Genomic DNA, 23146 nt, shown 5'->3' with positions numbered 1-23146 from the left:
CAGAGTAGATCTTAAAAGTGCTCATCAGGAGAAAAAATAATTTGTAACATTAATAATTTGTATAGTGACAGATGTTAGACTTCCTTGTGATCATTTTGAAATATATACAAATACCAAATCATTACCTTGTACCCTTAAAAATATTGGAATATGTCTATCTCAATTTAAAAGATGATTTTCATAAAATCAAATGAAAATTATATGAAATATTCCAGTGTCTATAGTTTTATTTGAACACAGCCATGCACATTTGTTTACATATTATCTGTGCCTGCTTTTGCACTACAACAGAAGTGTTGAGTAGTTGCAACAGAGACCTTATGGCTGACACCTAAAACATTTACCATGAAGAATAGTTGGCTGACTGCTGAAATCTGTGTTGAAAGATTTCATCTATGTTAAGAAGGATGTTTAGAGGCTGTTTAAAAAATAGTGTCAGCTGATGATGCTATAATCTCAAAAAAAATGAGTATAAAGATTTAGATCTACTCCAAGTCTATACACTTAAAAAAAAGTTGCAGAATAATGGTTAAGAAAAATTATTCAAAATTTGGAAATAAGACCAAGAGTGTAGGCCACTTGGGTGGCTCAGCGGTTGAACATCTGCCTTGAGCTCAGGTTGTGATCCTGTCCTCTGCCTCTTTCTGTGTTTCTCATGAATAAATAAAATCTTTAAGAAAAAACAAACAGGGGATCCCTGGGTGGCGCAGCGGTTTGGCGCCTGCCTTTGGCCCAGGGCGCGATCCTGGAGACCCGGGATCGAATCCCACGTCGGGCTCCCGGTGCATGGAGCCTGCTTCTCCCTCTGCCTGTGTCTCTGCCTCTCTCTCTCTCTCTCTCTCTATGTGACTATCATAAATAAATAAAATTAAAAAAAAAAAAAGAAAAAACAAACAAAAAAACCCAAGAGTGTAGCATGTTCTGCTAATGCCACACTGGGGCTTGTTTTACAAGCCTATCCAAGGATTATTTAATTACCCACAGGAATGAACATTTGATATTGCTATTTACCATTATGTGTTCAGATGCTGATATTACAAGTAGATATTGTCCAGGAGATATACAAAACATTTATATCCAGCAGAAAAAGTAACTTCAAAAGTTCTATTTATCGTCCTGTAGGATATCAAGCAGTTTTGTGTCTAACCTAGAATCATATTTTAACATTGCTCTTTATTTTTCTTTAAAGATTTTATTTACTTGAAAGTGAGAGACCGTGAAAGGGAGAGTGAGAGCACAGGAGAGGGAGAAGCAGACTCCCCGAACAAAGAGCCAATGCGGGGCTCAATCCCAGGAACCTGGGATCATGACCTGAGCCAAAGGTAGCCGCCTGAGAGCCACATAGGCACACCAACATTCCTCTCTAAAGGAATGCTTATCAATATCCAAGTCCCCAAGATACATTATCACCTTACTGAGGGGGGACTCCTCACTGATAGGTTAATACATCTTAGTTACATGTTCATTCCAGACCTAGCATCATGTTAACTTTTTGTTTTTTTTTTTTTTTAAAGATTTTATTTATTTATTCATGAGAGACACAGAGAGAGAGAGAGGCAGAGACACAGGCAGAGGGTGAAGCAGGCTCCATGCAGGGAGCCCCACATGGGACTCAATCCCGGGTCCCCAGGATCACACCCTGGGGTGAAGGCGGCGCTAAACCACTGAGCCACCCAGGCTGCCCCTAACTTTTTGAAAGTTACACTTTGACAACACATATGGTGTGGTTCTCCATGATGCTTTTTAAAATTATACATGTATATATACAGGTAGGTATATGAGGTTTCAGTAAGAAGGGATCCAAAAGATGCCCACTCACTAAACTGTTGAGGGATACCTCTGTGAGGTAGGTAGGAGGCGGGCAGGTCGTTGTCTTTTCCTCTGTATGCTTGTGTATTATGCAAATCTTTTACAAGAACATAGTCATGCACTACTTGGATAATTTTTAACTGGTTTTGAGCCAGAAGCCCTAATGTATAAAATTTCATTTGTATTTACATGAGAATGGAGATGGAAACAATGGGTTTTTTTTTTTTTTTTGAAACAATGGTTTTAACATTTGGCCAACAAGTGGGCGTTGGGGGTCACTACTGTAATGTGTCAGGATGGGGGTCTAAGGGACTGTTGTGATTAATGACACTGGGCAGCAAGCATGGATGTGGCAGGAGACTTTGGGTCTTGGCTGGACCCTGAACCTAACTTCCGAGGCAGGCAGATAGGAAGGAGGTCCTGGAGGTGGCTAAGTTCAAGCTGTCCTTCTTCTACTCTAGTTCCTGGGAGTTTCCATGTCCCTCCATACCATTTCTGCCCATTTTTCTGGATGATACTGCTGAGGATCCTAGAGTTTTCACCTTTTCCACATACAAAGGAAACGTTTTCTTGTTGCTTATGAGTGTCCCTGCCCAATCACAGCCTTGGGTAGAACTGGATCTTTGTCTCAATACTCACTCCCTCAGGGGGATCCCTGGGTGGCTCAGTTTAGAGCCTGCCTTTGGCCCAGAGTGTGATCCTGGAGACCGGGGATCAAGTCCCATACCGGGCTCCCTGCATGGAGCCTGCTTCTCCCTCTGCCTGTGTCTCTGCCTCGCTCATGAATAAAATAATCTTAAAAAAAAAAAACAAAAAAAAAAAACAAAAAAAAAAAACAAAAAAAACCTCACTCCCTCATTCAATGGCTCTTAGTGCCTGGGCTGACGCTCCTTCTCTGTACCTCAAACTTGTGTGCAATATAAGATTCATGCCACCAGCTTAGCCTGGGAACTCTTGGAAAGGACAGAGGTGATGGATGTGAAAGTCCTGAGTGCTTGAAGGTGACAGAGAGGGGAAAGCTGGTCAGCATCACGTCTTAGAACATGTGAGGGAGGATGGAAAAGCCAGTTGCTCTCTGGGCCATGCCTAGAGAGGGCATGGGGAAGGTCCCAGGACAGCTGTGGGCATGCTCTTATCTCCCTTTTAGGGAATGGAGCAAATATTTAGAGCTTACAATTCAGCACAGGCCTCCCTTGTACTGGGAATGCCCTCCAGCTACACATCCGGGCCTAGTCTCTTGCTGGCCTAAGATTTGCTGTGGATCTAGGATGTGCCCTACCACTTTTCTGAGTCCCGGCTCTGTAGAAGAAATATGCCCACAGTGCCTCCTCTGTGGAACTGTCAAGAGGACTCAGCGAGAAGATAATGCACAAGACCACAAAGTGTGCAGGCAGGATAAGGGACACTATCCCTTCATCGACACTCCTGCTGGTCTGTACCTTTAGCCCTCCAACCTTCGATAATTTGGAACTCCCCCAGCCACCCATGAACCACTCCTGTATTGGCTGGAACCAGACTGTATTCTAGAATCTTGTCCCCTCCAATGTTCTCATGGTTCTAGCATCCCACCACTATTCTAGACTGTACGCTCTAGAAGTAGAGGGGTCAGTTGCTTCTCCTAAATAGTCTTGGCTTGGTCAAGTTCCACTGGCTCACTTGAGTCTATGCTCTTGCCAGGATGCGGTGGCGGGACCGACTGGCTGTGCTCTTCTTCCCCCAAGGCATGGTTCTCAGTGCTGCCGCACTGATGCTCTTCTTTATACACCTTGGCGTCTTTGCCAGCGATGTGCACAACTTCTGCGTCACCCACCACTATGATCGCATGAGTTTCCACTACACTGTTGTCCTGATGGTAGACTGGGGCCAGGACTCAAGGGCTGGTCGGGGGAGGCCCAGGGGTTGATGGAAACCCCGCTGTTGTCTCAGGGGGCCACTCTCCCCCGGATGGGGCCTACAGTTCTCCCAGGTGATCAGCATCTGCTGGGCTGCCATGGGGTCACTCTATGCTGAGATGACAGATGACAAGTTTTTTCGGTGCTTTGCCCTGACCATCCTAAGTGAGTAGGGGAGGGGGATGTATTAAGGGCGGAGGAGGGAACTTTGGATCCCTGAGACATAGCAAAGAACAAACAGGGAATGCTGATGGGGGCTCTCTCCTTTGCCCAGTGCTAAACGGAGCCATGTTCTTCAACCGCCTGTCCCTTGAGTTTCTGGCCATCCAGTACCGGGAGGAGAACCACTGAAGTCTGAGGACCAGGCTGACAAGGGGGAAGGAAAAGGAGGCTTCGGTGTTTTAATAAAGTCTGTCGTTTATTTCCACCTGTCATCTCCTTCATGGGGAGGAGGGTGGGAGGCTGGAGACCCATAGTAAGCAGGTCAAGACAAATGTTTGACCTGCAGGGGCCCCAGGCCCAGCCAGCAGTCATTCTAGTGGACTTGACTGGGCCTGGGATCTTAGTGTCTCAGGCTTGAAGAAGAGGAGCAGGAAAAAAGCCTCCAGACCTCCCTACCTCAGGCCCCCAGGTCCTAGGCTGGCCTAGCTACAAGCAAAGGCTCAGGAGGGACCCACACGGATGTGCGGGTTCATAAGCGGGTCCAGGTTGGGATCGCTGTCAGCGGCAGCTCGGCCCAGGCGAGACATGAGTGCAAGGAGAGCCAGGAAGCCCAGAAGCCCCAGGAGCAGCAGCAGCCCTGCCCGCTGGAGCAGGGTCAGCGGCCGCTTACGAGACCCAGCCCGGCTCCTGGGGGGATGAGGGGAAAGTCAGGTCAGGTTCCCAATCCCTGATGACTCCTTGTCCTGGAGAGGAACCCCAGATATTAACACTCGTCTCATCTTCTGGCCCAGGGGCCACCATTACTGAGTCTTGTTCCTTCAAGTGTGCAGGGTCACCCCTGTACTTGCTTGTTACACAGGGGACCATGCAGCTCAAACCAGCTGAGCCAAAACTGCTCTGGAAACTAAAATGTGTCAGGCTTGGTAGCCACTAGGGTCAGGTGGTGTCAGAGCAGGAAGGGACCTCAAAGAGCCCAAACTCAAGCCTCAGATACCCAGTAGGTGAGGAAATAGCTCCACAGGGGAGCAGACCTGGGACTTCTAAAGCTGAGCTGAGGCCTCTCTGCACAGCCCAACACCAGATACTACCATTACCCAGAGAAGCCCCTCTTATCATGCAATCACCATGCCCAGGGCCTCTGGCTCTCACTTCCTCTCCTCCCTCCTTCCTGGCATTTGGCCCCACCTGACCCTGTGTACCTGAGCAGCTGGGCCAGCCACCCCAGGGCAGGCCGGCGACGGTACTTGTCTTCATCACAGTCCCCATGCAGGCCTGGTGAACGGTCATCGTCCCGCGTGTCATACACCTTCCTGGGGGCCGAGGCTGCAGGGGCAGAGCCACCAGTATCCACAGGCTCAGAGAAACTGGCCTGTAGCAGGGTGGGGAGTGGGGAGGGCAGGAGGTCCTTGCCCTCTTAACCTGACAAAACATCTCAGGATCATGGGGAAGGTAATGACTATGTTAGTGAAGAGGGCAGCCACCCGGTGGGCCTCTGGAACCCCAAGCCCCCTCCACATAAGTCACTCCACTCCCTTTCCATCCTCTTCCAGACTGGAAAACTCCTTGGCTCACCATGAGTCAAGGGCTCAGGATTGCCCATGTGGATCACTGTGTGCTGCTCGGGCCGGCTCGGGGAAGCAGGGGGCCGGGGGGCTTGGCTGTAGAAGGATGGGGCAGCAGAGGCGCTGGCTACCTCCTCCTGTTCAGGGCTACCATTGGCTGTGGCAAGAAGAGAGCTGTCAGCAGAGCAGGGAAGCAAGGCCCCAAGGGCAGTGCAGACCACTACCTACCATTAAAGCTAGACCAGTCAGAGAAGTCAGAGGTGTTGAGGGGCTCAGGTTCCGGGCTCACCACTTCATCGATCTGGAGGAAGGAACCTGTGTCACCAGCCTGCTCAATGCTGTCCCTACCCACCCATCTGGCCCAAGTGGGACCCAGGGCAGACGGTCGGTCAGACACACAGATTCTCACCAGAGGAAGGCCCAGTCCTGCCCGGGCCCAGTTGACCATGGCCAGCTTCTCTCTCAGTGTGGAAGCAACAGGGCCAGCCAGGTTGGTTGGGGGGAAGATGGGGCCACTGCAGATGGGGCACTGGTAGCCAGCAGGAGCTGTGTTACGGGGTAGCTGGGCGGCACGTTCATTGAGGCAGGCCCAGTGGAAGAGATCTTAGGGCCAATGAAATAGGGGAGGAAAGGCATGAGGAAGAAGATATGTAGGATCTCTAGCCCGGCAACAACCCCCAGTCTGCTATGTGGATGTATGTATACGCGCACATGTGAGCTCATAGCCTTCTCCTTCCTGTCCTCACTCAGGTCCATTTTATCAGTGTTCCCTAAGATTTCAGCCTTCTTGGCCACCACTACCTGACTCAGTCAAGGGAGATGCTACCAAGATCCCCAGCCCACTAGAAGGGAGAAGCCTACTTCTCCCTGGGGTAGTAGGGATGGGAAGAAATGCCAGTGACCCTTAAAGTGAGTCCTCTCTGAACATGCACTTATCACAAGCTCCTCAAGCTAACAGCTAATCAGGAGCAGTTTCATAAGTTCCTAGACACACACAAGTACACGTATGCATGTACACACCCACACCCATGGGCACAAATGTATACATACAATAAAACACAAGTACCATCCCTGTATCTACACTTGTAGGCACACTAACTCCCACACAGAAGCTTTTATACAATCACATTTGCTAAAATTCAAGCACCATAACCCAAGCGTTGTCCTATAACCCCACAACACACCTGTGTTCATACTTCACACGTTTACCCATTCACTCATGTGCAGGTACTAAGGAACACATTAACACACATAAAGTAAAAAAAAAGCTGAGCCTAAGCCTCTTACATCAGTCAGGTCAAGGTCATGATACATATGACTAACTTCTTTTAGCTAGTTACTGTGGGAAACTCCCTTCCTCTCTGTTTAGTTGGAATGAATAATAGATCCCAGATGTCTGAAAGCCTCATGCCTTCAGCTCCCTGCTGGTCCAGCCAGCTACTGCTCACAGCCCAAATGTTACAAGTTTGATTGGCTCTCACTCAACCCTGTAAATGGGCAGGTAAGAAAGTAGGAGCTTTAATTTTTAGGGAAAAACACTGAGGCCTAGAAAGGGAAAATGACTTGCCTCAGCTCACACATCAGGTAAATAACACAGCAGGACTAGAATTTGGGGTTCCAGCCTCCCAAGCCTGGGGAGGTCTCCATTGCCCTGCTGCTTAGAGAGGACGTGGAAACTGGTCACCAAGCTGGGCAGGCCTCACCGTAACAGACGAGGCGGGTGGTCTCCCGGTTGGCCAGGGGTGTGCTGCACAGGCGGCAATTCGGGTTGTAGTCGCTATCTTGAAGCCACTGCAGATAGGACTGGACGATGCACTGGAGTGGGAGACAGAGGTCACAGCGGGGGCCCAGCTGCTTCTTTTTCTCTCATCACAAACAAGAATCATACTTTCGTTTGTTCAATCAATAAACATTTATTGAGCACGCAGTGTGCCAGAGTCTGTCTTAAGTGCTGGGGATAGAGCCGAGAACAAAAGAAACCAAGTTCCCGCCCTCCTGGAGCTTCCATTCCAACCCCAGGGCCTTCTCGGAGTTGGAGAAAACCGACACTGCCGGCCCACCCACTGCCCTGCTTCGCCCCTCCCCTGAAGCCCCACCTTGGCGTGATTGGCTACCAGGCAGTGCTCGCAGACGTTGACCCGGTGTTCGAAGCAAAAGAGATTGGTCACCTTCCTCTTGGGGCACTTGCAAAGTCCCATATTCGACCCTGAGCAAGGGGTCGGAGTTGAGAGAGCCAGCTTCCGGTGTCCGCCACTACGAACTCACAAGCCCAGATCGTCTCCACTCCTAAATCCCCTAAACACCTCTCATGATCGCCCCAACCCCTAATTCCTGCCCACCGCCCTTCTACATTCCGGGCCACGCCTCCTGAACGAATTCCGCCTCCAGTGACCCCTCATTTCTCCTGGATCCCGCCCCCGGCCAGGTCCCTCCACCAGCGAGTCTCCGGTACCACCGGCCCCGCCCCCAGGGGCTCCACCTGAGCCCCACCCCCTCCAAGCCCCGCCCCCTGCTTCAACACAGACCCCCCCCCTCGCCCCCCCCTCCGTGTTACCGATCGACCGCCTCACCGGTCCCGACGCGCGCGAGCGCTGGTCCGAGGCGCGGAAGGACAGACACTGCGCTCAGCCGTGCTCCCGCTCTGCGCGCTCTACCTCGGGCCGCTCCGATTATCCCTCCGCTGCCACGTCTCTTCCGGGTGCGGCGCCCACTGATGGCGTAAGTGGACCGCTGACCCCGCCCCTGCTGACGCTGCGCGCGAGACGGATGGTAAACGGAGCACGGCGTCCCTCCCGCCTTGCGTCATTTCCGCTTCCTCCAGGCAGGGCGGGTAATTCGAACGTTTCGGTCTCTGTGATCCCTCTGGGTTGGCGCGAGCCCCGGCGGCGGAGGCGGCGGCGGAGGTCGAGACCAAGGCTAGCATGTCCGAAAGGCGAACACGGTCCGGAGGGGCCACACGGCACTCCGGTGAGCCGAAGGCGCGCGGGAGCCTGGGGCCGAGCCGTTTGAGGGATGGAGTCCCACGAGGAGCCCCCCCCTCCCCCCCCCCGCTCTAAGAGGCTCATTCCGCCGTTAAGGAGCTTGTTTGGGGAACCTTCTCTCGCTCTCTCCTGAATCTCTTCTCTAGACTCTGAGGCCTAGAGTCTTACCTTTACCTCCTAACTTCTTTCTCTGCCCAGGGTCCAGGACTTCATCTCCTACTCAGTCTCTGCGGAGGTCCCAGCGGAAATCAGGCCCTGATCTCCCGAGCACCCTCCCTGAAATCTGGCCCAAGGTGAGCCCTGCTTTCTCAGCTTCTGTCCCGGGGGCCGCTGGACTAATGTGGAGCTCATATTCACTGTTCTTTTCCAGGCTCCCAATGCGGCTCCAGTCAGAAAGCCCATCGTGTTGAAGAAGATCGTAGCCCATTCTGTAGAGGTGAGGACTGAGAGAGGGGTTGTGGGTTGGGAGCCAAAATTGCGTTTGAGTCTTTGATCAGTTATTATTGTCTCCACAGATCCCATCTATCCACACGCCTCGAAGGAGCCCAAGGGTGAGTTCATTTTCTTTCGTCGGCTCAGTGGAGTGGAATCCAGGGCACTCTCGAGATGGGGCAGGATATACTGGCTGCTCACATCTGCCCAGGGAGCTGTTTTGAGGTACAAATCTTCCTGCACTTAGGACAGGGTTACTTTCTGATAAAACGGTCATGAATTGAACACGTAGTATGTCAAAAATGCAATTAATGCGCCGAATCTATCAAACGTGGTACTTTAGGTTATCATGCCTTAAACGTGTTCGGCACAGTTGTATGAGCGTATAGTTAAATTATCTGATTCAAAGCCTATCCATAATAAAAAATTGAATACCACTTAATTTTATCAAATACTGAACTGAAAACGAACGACAGAATGGTTGTAAATTTGTCAGTTGTTTCCCCACGTGATGGCATGGCTGTCTGGGAGCTGCAGCTTGCTGCCACTACCAGCATCATGAGAGAGGATCTTAACACATTTCACTAGCCTGGGAAAAGATCAAAATTCGAAGTGCGATTTCTATGGAGTGCATATCAATTTTGCACCGTCATAACACAGAAAAATCAAAAAAAAAAAAAAAACACAGAAAAATCTTAAGTCAGACCCTCATTAAGTTGGGAAGCATCTGTATTTTGAAACAGTTTGCCTTTGGACAGCTATGTGCATGGCCAGTTTTGCTCACTCCCTGTGGATTTCATACGTTTAGGTCTTGATGTCCTGATATTCTCTGCTTTTTTTTTTCTTTTTTTTTTTTAAGATTGTATTTATTTATTCCTGAGACCCACACAGAGACAGAGACGTAGGCAGAGGGAGAAGCAGGCTCTCTGCAGTGAGTCTGATGCGGGACTTGATCCCAGGACCCTGGGATCATGACCTGAGCCAAAGGCAGACATTCAACCACTGAGCCACCCAGCCATCTCTCTACCATTTTCCTAAGAGCTGAGCCGGGTCCAAAGTATTCCTTCTTTCCAGCCTATCTCCTCAATTTGTAAGCACAGGTTGTTGTAAGAGGAGTATGGCATTTTTACTATCTTAGCAGAAGTTACTGAGGATGTTTTACGATCAGGAAACCTCGGCCTGAAGATACAAGTGAGAAATGCTAGGTGCCTGTTAGGAGCACATGGAGCTTATGGTCAAATGGGGAGAAAGACAGATGAGCAAGTGATAATAGCACATCGTGCTGAGGACTGCGGTAAGAAAAGTACTAGGTGATGGGGCACCTGGGTGGCTTGATTAAGTGTCTGCCTTCAGCTCAGATCATGGTCCCAGAGTCCTGGGATCCAGCCCTACCTCTTGGCTCTGCTCAGCGGAGAGTCTACTTCTCCTTTTCCTTCTTCCTCTATCTGCCATTTCCCCTTGTGTACTCACTCATTCTTTCTTAAATCTTAAAAAAAGAAAGAAAGCACTAGAGGTTATGAAGGCACCTAACCCAAACCAAGTGGCACTAGAGCTGTTTCACGGAAAAAGAAATGTTTCAACTGAGTCTTTCTAAGGACAAGTAGTAATGTTTGGGCAAAGGAAGCTGTGTTTTCAGAGACCTGGAATTCACAAAGAAAATCTAAAGGTTTGGAGAATGTCAGTTTGTTCGGTGTGGCAGATCTTGCTAGGTGATGGAGCATGCTAAGCCAGAGCCGTTCCTGATGAGGCATGAAAGCCTTGGCACTGTGGGAGCCTTTGAGGAGTCTCCAGCAAGGTAGTCACTAAGGCGTGCTTGAGTGCTTCAGAAACAGCACTCTGGGGTCTGCGTGGAGACATGGATGGAAAAAGCCTGCTGGGGACCCCTAGACCAGGTAGGAAGACTTAACAGGAGTCCTGCAGTGAGATGGTGGAGGCCTAAAGTAAGGTGAGGGCAGAGTGATGCTCTGCCCCTCATCTCACCACATGACCTTCCCATCACACAGTTCTCAGCTGAAAAGACGCCTCCTAGAAGCCTTCCCTGACCACTGTACCCTGTCACTATCCTGTTTCTCTTTGTAGTTCTCTTTAGGCCTTCTCAATACTCTGAATATTTGCTTGTTGTCTTGAGGGCAGGGACTTCTGCCTCCCCATGGCAATCATTCATTCTTGTTGGTTGAATGGTAGATCGATGACATCGAACAAAAAGAGCTGCAAGGACTTGCATGACTGCTTGCCATAGGGGATGGGGAAGCTATAGTCAGAGCTAACCTCCATTTTGTTCAGCGTCTCTTTTACTAGGAATTGTTACCAAGACTCAGATTTCCAGTGCTTGTAGCCAGGAAGGGTCTCTCTTGATAACAACTCCTTACAACTCCTTTTCTCAGACCATGGGAGTGACTGAATTTGTCCCATTTCCTACCCTTGCTTGGCTGCCAGAAAGCCCAGTGCCAAGTTTTGTTACAAGAATTCAGTGAGCATCAAACACCAGCTGCATGCAGGGCTCTGAAGGCTCAGGCTGTAGGCAGGGGCAGCTAGACAGATGAAGACCCCTGCTTTCAAGAAGCTCCTGTTTAGTTGGGTGACCACTGAGCAAGTCAGAATCAGACAGCGATGGTAGCTGTACGAGGGAGGTGGTTGTGGCAGAAGTAAAGAGCAGCACCAGAGGGGCTGCTCTCTATTCTGCAGTGAGAATGGTTTCTCTGAGGAAACAGCATTTGAGCTGAGAGTGTAATTTTAAGGAGCCAACACATGAACGGCTTCATATACATCCCAGATTAGGCCTTTCCCCATTCACAACCTTGCCATGGCTCCCTGGGTCTCCGCAAGGGTCTCCTTGGGCTTCCACTTACAGTGTCCTACAAAAGACCCTATCGCAGCTCCCACTATGTCTCGAACCCCATCTTCATTTCCTCTCCTCCCTGTCTCTCACCTGGCCACACTGGCTTTGTTCCTTTACCTTTCCAGGCATACCTTCACCTCAGGACTTTTGCCCCTTCTGTTCCCTCTGCCTACAACACTTGGCCTCCGTGTTGCTCCTTCCCTCACCTTCAAGTTCTAGTTCAAGATGTCCCCTCAGACCTATGTTGACCTTCACCTACTTAAAATCCCAATCCAGAAAAAAAAAAAAAAAAAAAATCCCAGTTCACACCCAGTACTCTCTTGTTCTGTTTTTTTTTCCCCAAAGTGTTTAATACTTCTAACATGCTACATGATTTTTCCATGTTTTACCCCATGAGAATGGAAGGTCCCATGAAGACGGGGGGGTTTCTCTGTTTTATTGCCTGCTACCTATTGTTCTCTGAGCGCTTGTAAAGTACCTGGAACAGGTGGCCAGGAAGTACTGACTGAGTGGACGGGCATGTTAGGAACAGCGTTGGCAGCTGTGTGGCATTTGGGCCACGGAGGGCACACATGGTAGCAGGAAGAGCAGTCAGGAGCTTGACCTGGTCCAGATTACCTGTGATTGTGGTTCAGGTCAGTCAACAGGGGCAGCTAGAACCTCACTTTGTTGGAGACAGAGCTGACTACAAGGGGCGAGATGCCTTCTTGACCTTACAAAAGTAGACTCAGAAACAATGGCAGATTCTTCTTTTCTTCCCCACCTTAAATCTTTCCCAGGATCTGATTTATTTGATCTCTTTTCCTTTTAAAAGTATCCTGCAGGGATCCCTGGGTGGCGCAGCGGTTTGGCGCCTGCCTTTGGCCCAGGGCACGATCCTGGAGACCCGGGATCGAATCCCACGTCGGGCTCCCAGTGCATGGAGCCTGCTTCTCCCTCTACCTGTGTCTCTGCCTCTCTCTCTGTGTGACTATAATAAATAAATGAATGAATGAACGAACGAACGAACAAACAAACTAAAAGTATCCTACAGGGGACGCCTGGGTGGCACAGTGGTTGAGCATCTGCCTTTGGCTCAGGGCGTGATCCCAGGATCCTGGGATGGAGTACTGTATCGGGCTCCCCACAGGTAACCTGCTATTCCCTCTGCCTGTGTCTCTGCCTCTCATGAATAAATAAATAAAATCTTTTTTTTTTTTTTTTTTTAAGTGTCCTATGGGTCTTTCCACCCTGTATCTCCTCAGACCTCTCTGGAAGTAAATAAGACGGCTAACTAACAAGGAGGCCTTCTCTCTTCTGTCCTTGTACAGATTGCTTTTTTCTTGGAGAAGGAAAACAACCCTCCCACCAAGGAGCCTGCTAGGGAGGATCTCTTCAAGTCATGTAGCATCCCTGTCACCCCCACCACCACTCCTGTGCTGTACCCCGTGAATGTTGAGTCTAATTCCAGGGAAGAAGACCTGGATGCCAGAGACTTGGAAATGTCTAAGAAAGTCAGGAGATCCTATAGCCGACTGGAGACCTTCGGCTCTGCCTCCACCTCCACCCCAGGCCGCAGGTCTTGCTTTGGTTTCGAGGGGCTGTTGGGGTCAGAAGACTTGGCCAGAGTCTCACCTGTGGTGTATTCCAAGCTAACCGAAGTCCCCAGGGTGAAGCCGTGGGCCCCAGATACAACTCTCCCTGGAATCTCCCCACCAGTCGTGAAGGAGAAGCGAAAGAAAAGAAAGGTGCCAGAGATCCTGGTGAGTGAGGGGCAGGGCTTGGGTCTGCTGTTGCACCAGGTGTGCTGGGAGACCACCAGGCCTTAGGCCAGCCTGGGGCTCAGTGCCTGTAGGGTCAGGGTACACATGCCCTGGGCAGCATGCTCCCTTCCTCCCTCACCTGTCCCCCTTTTTTCTCCCCCTAGAAATCGGAGCTGGATGAGTGGGCTGCAGCTATGAATGCGGAGTTTGAAGCTGCTGAGCAGTTTGATCTCTTGGTTGAATGAGATGTCAATGTCAGGGGGTATCCCTGGCCATCCTCTCCTCTCTCCTGTACATAGCTCCTCCTACCCATGGAGAAGACACTTGGGGTCCTCTCTCCTGGCCTTATTACCTGTATTTATGCTGCTGCTGCGTGAGGCCTGTATTCCTCTGAGGGTTGTGTGGTGGTAGCAGCCGTCTCAGGAAGTGGGGCTCTCCAGGCCTGGCCATGCCCTGCAGTCCTATGTTTGGTCCTGTGACCCACCAGCCTCTCCCTGCCTCCCAGAGGAGCCTCTTCATTTTCCAGCTGGGCTGCACACTAGGGAGTAGGATTGCTTGCAAAGCTGCAGGAAAGGGCTTGGGATTGCTGGTGAGAAGGGGCCTGGGCCGTTTTTGGGAAATGTAGCTGCTCTGTACCAACCCCAGAAACCAGCACCAAGGCAAGGCATCCACAGGCATTCCCCGCTGAGTTGTCTTCCACTGGAGGCCTAGTTCCCAGCCATGGAGCCCATCTGTGTAAAGAGGCTTGGGTTCCCTGTTAGATTCTGTAGATGGTCCAGGAGAGAATTTGTGGGTTGGGTAGAGTTCTATTTGCAGGAAGATGCTGGACACTATAATATAGAATTTTATGTTTTGAAGAAAAAAAGAGAAGCCGTGCTTATGTCAGACCAGAAGCATTTACTCCAAGAAGGTGGGTTTTATTTCTCTGCTCTGCTGTTGAGATGTTCAGTTAGATGCCAGGCTGGTGTAGCACTGGCTGCTTGGGGCAAAAAAGGTGCCAGAAACTGAGGCCCGGGGCTCTGGACAAGACACCTGCACAGGGCTGAGAAGGGGGCTATGGCAAGAGGTGCCCTTCATCATTTGCACCTATATTTTATCTTACAAAATAAAGTACACAGAGTCTTCTCCACTCTAGAGGGAAAACAGGGTTGAAAGGTCCTACTCCTGAAGTCCTGCTAGTTTTGCAGCTACACTCATGAAGTTCTGGAAGATGCTCTTCACTTGCCAAGAAGGGGCAAGAAGTTTTAGCTTTCTTAGTGTCTTCTCACATGAGAACACTGAGGAGATGTGAAGAGCAGATGGGGGGGGGTCTTGTTTCGTTTCTGGGGAACCCTACCCCCTTTTCTTTTGTCAATACTAGTAAAAATCATGCTCTCAAAGGCTGCCCTAGCACCACTTTGGCCATACCTCATGCAGGTGCATCTTTTGACGTTTACGGGGTCACCGCAGTAGAGGCTGAGGAGTGTGGTGGGGCAAGTGGGTGGCAAAATGTCTGGGAAGATGCACTCATGCTTGGGTAGGGGACTGGATGCACCAGTGCAGGCCTGGTGGGCACTAATGAAGCCCTTGCAAGGCCCGGGGGTCCCGGGGCTCCTGGTCAATGCTTCGTGCTTGGTCAGGCTCTGTGAGCAAGCCCCTTGCCAGGGCAGGCCCAGGTGTTCCAGAGCTGGACAGCAGAAGAATTCTTGTCCTCACTGGCTGGTGGGGCAGAACGCCCGGGAAGGGTCCCAGTCGGGCAGTCGGGGAGTAGCCAGGTGGTGTGGAGTTGATGGCATTACTGCAAATCCTCTCTTTCCCTGAAAAATTAAGACTGTGGAGTTTAAGGAAAAATTGTTGCTTGAATTAAAAAAAAAAAAATCTGAATAAAAAGTTTGCTTATTTGAGACTTTTATTGAGGCAGAGGTGAAGGTGGGGGCCCCAGGAAGCTGACCCTTCTTTGGGCTGTTACCAGGGGACAGCCAGCCTTCCCTCCAGCAGCCTAGTGGTCACTACTCTGCCCTCACCTCTGCCGCCTCAAGGTGGGGCTGCCTGCAGAGGAGGCCTCCAGGCAGCCCCACCCCCCAGTGCCTGGAGACCCAGTCCCCACAGGGTCCACCCCTCCTTCCCTTGAATGCTCCTGTGGAGGAGCTGACTCCTCCCACTGGCCCAAGCTGCTGCGGAGCTGTGCAGAGCCCCCTGGGCCTCAAAGGTACAGATTCCTGGAAATTCTCCCACTCAGCTCAAGGAAGCATGCACCTTGGTACAGGTGACACAAACTGGCCTGCCTCCCAACGTCTTTCACTTGTCCTTGCCTCCTACTTTTTAGAACAAATTAAGTTTATTTATTTTTTTTAAGATTTATTTATTTATTTATTTATTTATTTATTTATTTATTCATGAGACACAGAGAGAGAGGCAGAAACATAGGCAGAGGGAGAAGCCGACTCCATGCAGGGGTCTCCGGGATCTGGGCTTAAGGTGGCGCTAAACTGCTGAGCCTCCTCAGCTGCCCACAAATTAAGTTTAAATCCTCCAATTCCCACAGCTTTCCCAACCCCCATTTCTACACACATACACATATACACACACACACTCCACCTCACCACCCTGGCTGAGGAGAGCAGTCCTCTCATTTCAAGGCCAGCTTTCCACTTTGGCTTTAGGTTCAGTTCTCATCTCTGAGACCTTGGTCTTTTTCCAACAGTCCTGAACTGTTCTGTTCTCTATCGTCAAAACAACCACCAAGAAAAGTTGACCAGCATCTGTTTTTAACTACTACCATTATTCCTTTTAGGGTTAAGCTTTTTGAAAGAATGTTCAAAAGCGTCTGTTCCTGTCCATTTAGCAAGTGCTACCGCCACCCCATTTACTTCTCAGGCAGAAGCAGCCAGTGACCCCTGCCCCTAATGACCAGTGTGATAGGCTCAGCTCTGCTACATCCTCAGACTGACTGGGAACTGCTGGCACCTCTTTCCTGACTTCCCCTGAGATATCTAGACACCCAGGTTCAGGCCTGGGCCCTTTTTTCCAACCTGCTTGTTCCTGCCAGTTGAAGACAGGCTCTCTGGGTCACCACCTTGCTCATTCATGGCCAGTCTTTATCTCCATCCCATTCCTCCTTCCCGAGCTCCAAACCAGAATCTAGAGCTGCCTTCTAAAACTACATCTCAATTTAGAATCTGTCATCTCAGACTCCGCTCATCCATCAGCTTGCCTCTTCCTGTGCTCCCTATGCTGGCAGTATCACCCTGGGTGACCTAGCTACTACACAAGCCAGGAGCCCAGGGGTTGTCCGCAGCTCTACCCTCTTCCTCACCCCTTCCCATCAGCCCTAACTTAAACACCTCTCTGCCCCACAGCTATTGGGCAACACTGGCCTAGCAGTGTCCTTTTAACCTCTCCCTTCTCCAAACTACACTGCAGCCAGACAAATAGTTTCCTAGACAAAATATCCCGTTTCTCCCTTGCTTAAAACTCGATACGGAAAAAACAAACAAACAAAAAAACAACTCGATACGATTCCACTTCTGGTTGTAACACCCAAAAGAATGGAAAGCAAAGTCTCAAAAAGAGGCTTCCTTTTGTGGTGTAACAACATCTCTGGCATGTGTTCCCTGGTATTCACAGTGTAGACACATCACATGGAGCAATTGCACTTGCCTGTCTCCATTCCCAAGGCCTTTGACTTCCTGCCCCCAGTGTCTCCTTGTCCCACCCATCCTCCCAGTTACAACTCAACCTGCACAGAAACACAGAGGTCTCCTGTGCCTTCTTGTCACCCGGTGGCCATACCCCAGGCCCATTTAACTATGTCCCATTTAGAATGCCCTTTGGGGGATCCCTGGGTGGCGCAGCGGTTTGGCGCCTGCCTTTGGCCCAGGGCACGATCCTGGAGACCCAGGATCGAATCCCACGTCGGGCTCCCGGTGCATGGAGCCTGCTTCTCCCTCTGCCTGTGCCTCTGCCTCTCTCTCTCTCTGTGACTATCATAAAAAAAAAAAAAAAAAAAAAATTAGAATGCCCTTTGGCACTGGCCTGCCCAAACTGCTCCCTCTTGGATTGCCCTCCTCTTGCCAAATCCCCCACTTCTTGATGCTCAAATAGCACCTTTGTGGTAGAGTCTCTGGAGCTCTAAGCCAAATGCATGGCTCCCATTTTTCATGGCCGGGGCTGTCTGTATAGGCTTCTTTAAAGGCACATCTCCCTGCACTGTGGGCACTGGGCACTTGGGGCCTCCCCGGCCCCGGGAGCTTCTGGGCAGAACCAGGTCATGATCACCTGTCTGTATATTCTCAGGACCCCACTGAGACCCGTCCCACAGACAGCAGTTGGTCAACCAATGTTTACTGGGAACCATTAAAGGCAGAGTGACGTGTGTTCTAGCATGTTCCTGCCATTATTTACTGACTTTTTCTTATATTTGGGCCCTTTAGGCTGCTTCCAGTTTTTCTTCTTGGTATAAATTAGCTACTGTGGACCTCTGTGTAAATTATTTTATTTCCTTTGGAGTCATGTTTTTAGGCCTAGTTACCAAAGTGATGTTATAGGGCCAAAGGTCTTGGCTAGTTTCATAAATCTTGCTTATAAGCTGCCAGCTTGGGCAGCCCCCGTGGCGCAGCGGTTTAGCGCCACCTGCAGCCTAGGGCATGATCCTGGAGACCCGGGATGGAGTCCCACATCAGGCTCTCTGCATGGAGCCTGCTTCTCCCTCTGCCTGTGTCTCTGCCTCTCTCTCTCTCTCTCTCTGCATCTCTATGAATAAATAAATAAAATCTTAAAAATATATATATAAGCTGCCAGCTTCCCCCTGGGACGAGTCAGACCCAGTGATGGAGCTACCCGCCTGTGAGCATTGGTATCACTGTGGAGCTCAGTGAGTCCCCAGAGTTAGCCACCCCCTGCCCCCTGCCCTGCAGGGTATTGCTGGCCACCAAAATTCTGTTTCCATCATGTGGATAGGAATTACAATATTTTAGGCTATCTGGAAAGGCTTGATGCACTGCAGAGAGCACACTATGTAGGACCCCTGCTACAACCCATGGGCCTATCAAAAGCCCAGAGGGAGCTCAGTGTAAAGGACAAATCTGAGGTCACTATTTGTCTTCCGATTGGATTGTCCTCCATCGCTGAGCCAGCAGATGTGCAAGATTCTGAAAAATCTGAGACCAAAAGAACTAGTGAGGATTCCATTTGTTGACTTAAGTAAGACTTTGTCACTTGGAGAGAAGCTGCTATTTCAAGCCTGCTCAGTGGGACATCTAACACTGCCGTAGAGACAACCGCATCCTCAGGCTGAGCCCAGCTCTGGCTCCACTGTGAGCTAGTCCAAGGGGGCCTTGGGGTGGGGGTGCGAAATGCTCAGCAGAGGAAAGACTGAGTCCAGTTCAGATTGCAGAGCAGGGAGGGAACAGGAGAGGGCAGGACAACATGGGCCAGAGTGTGGCAGTGGGGACAGTTCAGGCTGGTGTTGGAAAGTGAGGCTCCTGGTTGGTCTGAGCAGACACTTGTTTGGGGTCAGTGGGATATTGACAGGGTTATAAACGAGGGTGTTCATAACAGGGGGTCTTGAATGCCACACTATTTGCTTCTCTGTGTCTGGTCAATAGATGATTGTAACACCAAAAATGGGAGGGATTCTCTGCTTTCTTACAAGCTTCTATAGGATTCCTTTCAGTAGGGCGCCCCTGATGCCTGGATACCCAATAACTTGCATTTGCAGGAATTCCTTTTTTTTTGTTTTTTATTTTTATTTTTTTATTTTTATTTTTTTATGATAGTCACAGAGAGAGAGAGAGAGAGAGGCAGAGACACAGGCAGAGGGAGAAGCAGGCTCCATGCACCGGGAGCCCGACGTGGGACTCGATCCCAGGTCTCCAGGATCGCGCCCTGGGCCAAAGGCAGGCACCAAATCACTGCACCACCCAGGGATCCCAAGGAATTCCGTTTATGAAATATTGTCAGCATGTAGCATGTCACCAGATAAAATATAGACCACCTAGAGAAATTTGAATTTCAATAAATAATGAATCATTTTGTAGTATAAGTATTTCCCAAACATTGCATGGGATATACTTATACTTTTTTTTCTTAAGATTTATTTATTTATTTATTTATTTGAGAGAGAGAGAGAGAGAGAGAGAGAGACAAAGACACAGGCAGAGGGAGAAGCAGGCTCCATGCCAGGCACCCGATGCAGGACTCCAGGATCACGCCCTGGGCCGAAGGCAGGTGCTAAACCGCTGAGCCACCCAGGGATCCCCCAAGGATATACTTATACTTTTAAAAGCACTTGGTTTTCAGCTGAAATTCAGATTACACTATGTGTCCGTGTATTTTATTTGCTAAATGTGGTCACCCTAATTTTGAGGGATCTCATTAGCTGGGCAGAAGTGGTAGAGGCTCTCCAGACTGGAGGCTGCCCCCAAGAAGACCAGATAAGGCTGGAAAGGGGAAATCATCAGGATGGTGGATGTGGCTCCCCAACTGGGCTTCTGTCTCCTTCAGTCTCCCAGGGGCAGTAGAAGAGCTTACTGTAAGCCCATGGTGAAGCCAGAAGCACAGCCTGTTGAGAAGCAGAAGCCAGAAGACCCTCAGGTCTCCGAGGAGCCAGTCTTAGAGGTGACAGGAAGGCCCAGGGCTTCCCAAGGCAGAGAGCAGGGGTGGCAGGTAGGGTGGCAGGTGGCCAGAGAAATTCTTCCTCTTGGGGACTAGACCTCTGAACTGCCAGCCATCATCCCTGCTGTCTTACTGTCTGGTGTGCGAGGACCCAGTCTCCTGGGCTGTCCCCTTATGCTGTTCAGTTACTGTGGCACCTTCTCTGCCAAAGCCATCTTCTTCAGAGCAAAAGCTGGACTCACAACCAGAACCTACTGTCACGTTCCTGTTTACACTCCTGAGCACAGCGGAGCCCACTGAGTCCAAAGACCCTGAAAAGTAAGGCTGTGTGAGTGTGTGTGCGGGGGAGGGAGGCAGAGGGTGCTTCTCTCTGTTAACATGCAGACCTGTGCCCGGACTCAGCCCTGGAATGGGCAGAGGGGAGACCCGTACAGGATGTGGGCCTTGGGCTCCCCCCTTCCTCCATGCTCCTCACCCTACCCTCCCCCAACCTCTAGGCCCTCTGGTCCAACCCTTGTCCCAGGGCCTCAGATATCCAGGAGTGCCAGTTCCTGGACAAGGAAGACTGGGGGCCCCGGCGCACCTCAAGGGAAATCAGCCATTTGCAGAATGATTGCAGGAGGTGAGCTGGGCCGTGGCAGGTGGGGGCAGATAGGGTGCCAGGGCTTTCCTCCCACTGAGGTCAGGGCCTGGGGCTCGATGGCTATGGGTTTGCACCTTCCCTTGGCCCTCCTCATTCCCTCCTTCCCTTGCCTTCTCACTGTTCTGCTCTGGATGATCTCACTAGCCAGTAGGTCCCTTCTCTCCCAAGTACCAGTGTCCTCCTGTGTGAGGGGGACCTGCCCCAAAGGCAGAGGAGCCATAGTTCCTTCCCATCAGTCAACTTCATGCCTACACACCTGGTCAGTAAGCAGTCTCTAAGGCTGCCTGTCAGGAACCCCCACTTTTAATGGTCCAAGAGCCTGAGGGGGTAGTTTGGTCTGAGGAGTAGCAGGGGTAGGGGTCTGTTCTCTGGACACCAGGCTCTAGACTTTGGGTCTGTGTCATTCCACGGCCACCTGCCCCTCTGCGGTGATGCCAGGGTCAGATCTCTACCTGGAGACAGAGGTTTGGGGGTGGGGCAGTGTGACCTGGTCCATCGGGGCTGCAGGTGGGCTCCTGTAGCATCGATCTGAGTGGTCAGCACTTCTGTTCATGCACAGAGCCCTCAGGCAGGATGAGTTCCAGGGTTGTCCCTCTTGCCAGCCTGGAACCACACAGAATTCTGTCACGGTCCCCACTGCACCCCAACAGGGTGGGATGGCTAGCCTGCACAATGGAGTCACCCACCCTTCTCTTCCAAAGAAGAGAAGAAACACGCTTTCGTCTCTGGCTGGAGTTGCCCACCTTTCTCTTGCTAAAGAAGAGAAGAAGCACGCTTCGTCTTTGGCTGGGTCTCCTGCTGCCAATCCCTTGGGAAGAACAACTCCCTACCCATGTGGCTTTGCCAGGACAATAAGACTAGGCTCTGGCGAAATCCTGTCCCCTGGATGGCTGGTCCAGGTCACACAGCTCGTGCAGGAGATGCATGTTGGGGCTGAAGGAAGCTGCTTAGGACAACAACCCGGGGGCTGAAGGGGGTCTCTTACAATTCTAGACTTCGGGAGTCCCTGAGCACTATCCAAGCAGACAACCGAGCCCTGAGGGAGAAGCTGCAAAACCTGGTAAGACCCTGAGACCAGGACCCTCTTTCTTTGTTGTGCTGCCTCCTCCCTGCCTCCCAGCCCAGCTAGGGGGAGCTTGGAACAGCCTTGCCTAGGGTTGGTACCCACCTCTGGGCCCTGCAACCTTTGTTCCAGCTGACCGTGTCATATGATAGCCTGAAGAGGGAAGCAAAGGCCTTCTTGGAGGAGGTGAAGGCTGCTCCAGAGGATGCCCGGGCTTTCCCCAAGGATGCCCAGGCCATCCCAGGGATGGCACTGTCCCAGGTGCACTGGCAGCACCCCCATGGCACGAGGGGAGAAAGGACATGCCTTCCCCAGCCGGTCACTCAGCTCCCCTTGCCTGTAGCAACTCAGCTCCCAGAAGGCGGCTCTGTTCATCCCGCAGCCTGCTGCTCCCATGACCCGCAGATACCAGTATCAGCCCTGGCAGGGCCCAAGGCTGGAGACTAGACACTTCTTGGGGAAGCCATTCCAGGAGCTCCTCTCCAGGTCACAGTAATAAACTACTCCAAAGCTGAGACGCCACTTGCCGCATGTTTGTGGGCCCTGGAATCGGGCAGAGTGGGAGGTCACCAGCTCCAAAAGGAGCTTGGCCCCTGGGATCCCCTCTGACATGCCCCCTACCGCTGGTTCTCTGGTCCTGAGCTCCCACCACCCCAGAAGAGGTTCCAGGTCTGGTTGGTGTCTGCCTCAAGGGCAATGTTCCAGTGATAAGACTGGAAAGAGGCCACCCCCCCCCCAAAGATGGAGGCCCCTGGTCTAATTCCAAAGGGCAAAAAAGAGACTAGGAGAGGCAGAAAGAGCCACTGCCCACCTGGAGGCCTAGGATAAATCTCTTCCCCTTTGTAAGTCAAGTTGAGGGCAGGGATGGGGCCGGTAGTGGGAGCTCCACGAGGGTCCAACACCAACACCTGTCACTCGCGCCCTGCACTGATGGAACTCTTCCCGCCCTGGCCTGCAGATGGCTGCCTGAGGTCTTAGCTGAAGCAGAGAGAGAAAGGGAGACAGGGAGAGAATTCCCACACAACTAGACAGGGAGCGTGCTTCAGGTTTGTTTTGTGAGGAAGACAATGGAGCCAGCAAGATGACAAAACCAGTGTAAAGGAGGATATAAGAAATAGGCATATATGACAATATATATGTAGTCAAGGGAAAAAAAAAAGAAGTCCTGAAATAAGATTGATAAATTAGATAAAAATTGGTCAATATCCTATGGAACAATTTTTTTGTTTTTTTAAAGATTTTATTTATCTATTCATGAGAGACACACAGAGGCAGAGACACAGGCAGAGGGAGAAGCAGGCTCCCCATGGGGAGTCTGGTGCAGGACTCGATCCCAGGACCCCAGGACTACTACTTGAGCCGAAGGCAGATGCTCAACCACTGAGCCACGCAGGTGTTTCCTGAAATGAGTTTTTTCAAAGCCCCAT

At 50.9% G+C, this 23146-nt stretch overlaps 3 protein-coding genes across 7 annotated transcripts; 2 read left to right on the top strand and 1 right to left on the bottom strand.

Annotated features, from left to right (window-relative positions):
- Window positions 1-2686: 2686 nt before the first annotated feature.
- Window positions 2687-4128, top strand: CATSPERH (catsper channel auxiliary subunit eta). The gene is made up of 3 exons (XM_077862362.1): window positions 2687-3661; window positions 3767-3866; window positions 3976-4128. Exons 1-3 carry the CDS (start codon window positions 3488-3490, stop codon window positions 4050-4052), a joined length of 351 nt encoding a protein of 116 aa, XP_077718488.1. The 5' UTR covers window positions 2687-3487; the 3' UTR covers window positions 4053-4128.
- On the bottom strand, window positions 4099-8155 carry ZFPL1 (zinc finger protein like 1). Of its 3 annotated transcripts, none has more exons than XM_077862347.1 (8): window positions 7996-8155; window positions 7522-7631; window positions 7129-7240; window positions 5835-6028; window positions 5654-5726; window positions 5436-5582; window positions 5063-5186; window positions 4099-4550 (listed from the first exon to the last, which is right to left on the bottom strand). In XM_077862347.1, exons 2-8 carry the CDS (start codon window positions 7621-7623, stop codon window positions 4364-4366), a joined length of 939 nt encoding a protein of 312 aa, XP_077718473.1. In that variant the 5' UTR covers window positions 7624-7631; window positions 7996-8155; the 3' UTR covers window positions 4099-4363. The 3 variants fall into 3 exon arrangements, with proteins under 3 accessions (XP_077718473.1, XP_077718474.1, XP_077718475.1); XM_077862348.1 differs by having other exon boundaries at window positions 7980-8139; XM_077862349.1 differs by lacking the exon at window positions 4099-4550 and adding an exon at window positions 4561-4606.
- A 91-nt stretch (window positions 8156-8246) lies between these two features.
- On the top strand, window positions 8247-22234 carry CDCA5 (cell division cycle associated 5). Of its 3 annotated transcripts, XM_077862344.1 has the most exons (7): window positions 8924-9063; window positions 12988-13419; window positions 19903-20016; window positions 20225-20331; window positions 20537-20635; window positions 21650-21716; window positions 21852-22234. In XM_077862344.1, the coding sequence occupies exons 1-7, from the start codon at window positions 9013-9015 to the stop codon at window positions 22164-22166; spliced, it is 1185 nt and encodes a 394-aa protein (XP_077718470.1). In that variant the 5' UTR covers window positions 8924-9012; the 3' UTR covers window positions 22167-22234. The 3 variants fall into 3 exon arrangements, with proteins under 3 accessions (XP_077718471.1, XP_077718470.1, XP_077718472.1); XM_077862345.1 differs by lacking the exons at window positions 19903-20016; window positions 20225-20331; window positions 20537-20635; window positions 21650-21716; window positions 21852-22234 and adding exons at window positions 8247-8392; window positions 8605-8699; window positions 8777-8842; window positions 13584-17417 and having other exon boundaries at window positions 8922-8957; XM_077862346.1 differs by lacking the exons at window positions 8924-9063; window positions 12988-13419 and adding an exon at window positions 13662-14329.
- The last annotated feature ends 912 nt before the right edge of the window (window positions 22235-23146 follow it).

This window comes from Canis aureus, chromosome 21 (assembly GCF_053574225.1).
Source record: "Canis aureus isolate CA01 chromosome 21, VMU_Caureus_v.1.0, whole genome shotgun sequence".
NCBI lineage: Eukaryota > Metazoa > Chordata > Mammalia > Carnivora > Canidae > Canis > Canis aureus.
The sequence above is the reverse complement of the archived record's forward strand: the minus strand, read 5'-3'. Positions and strand labels throughout refer to the sequence as shown.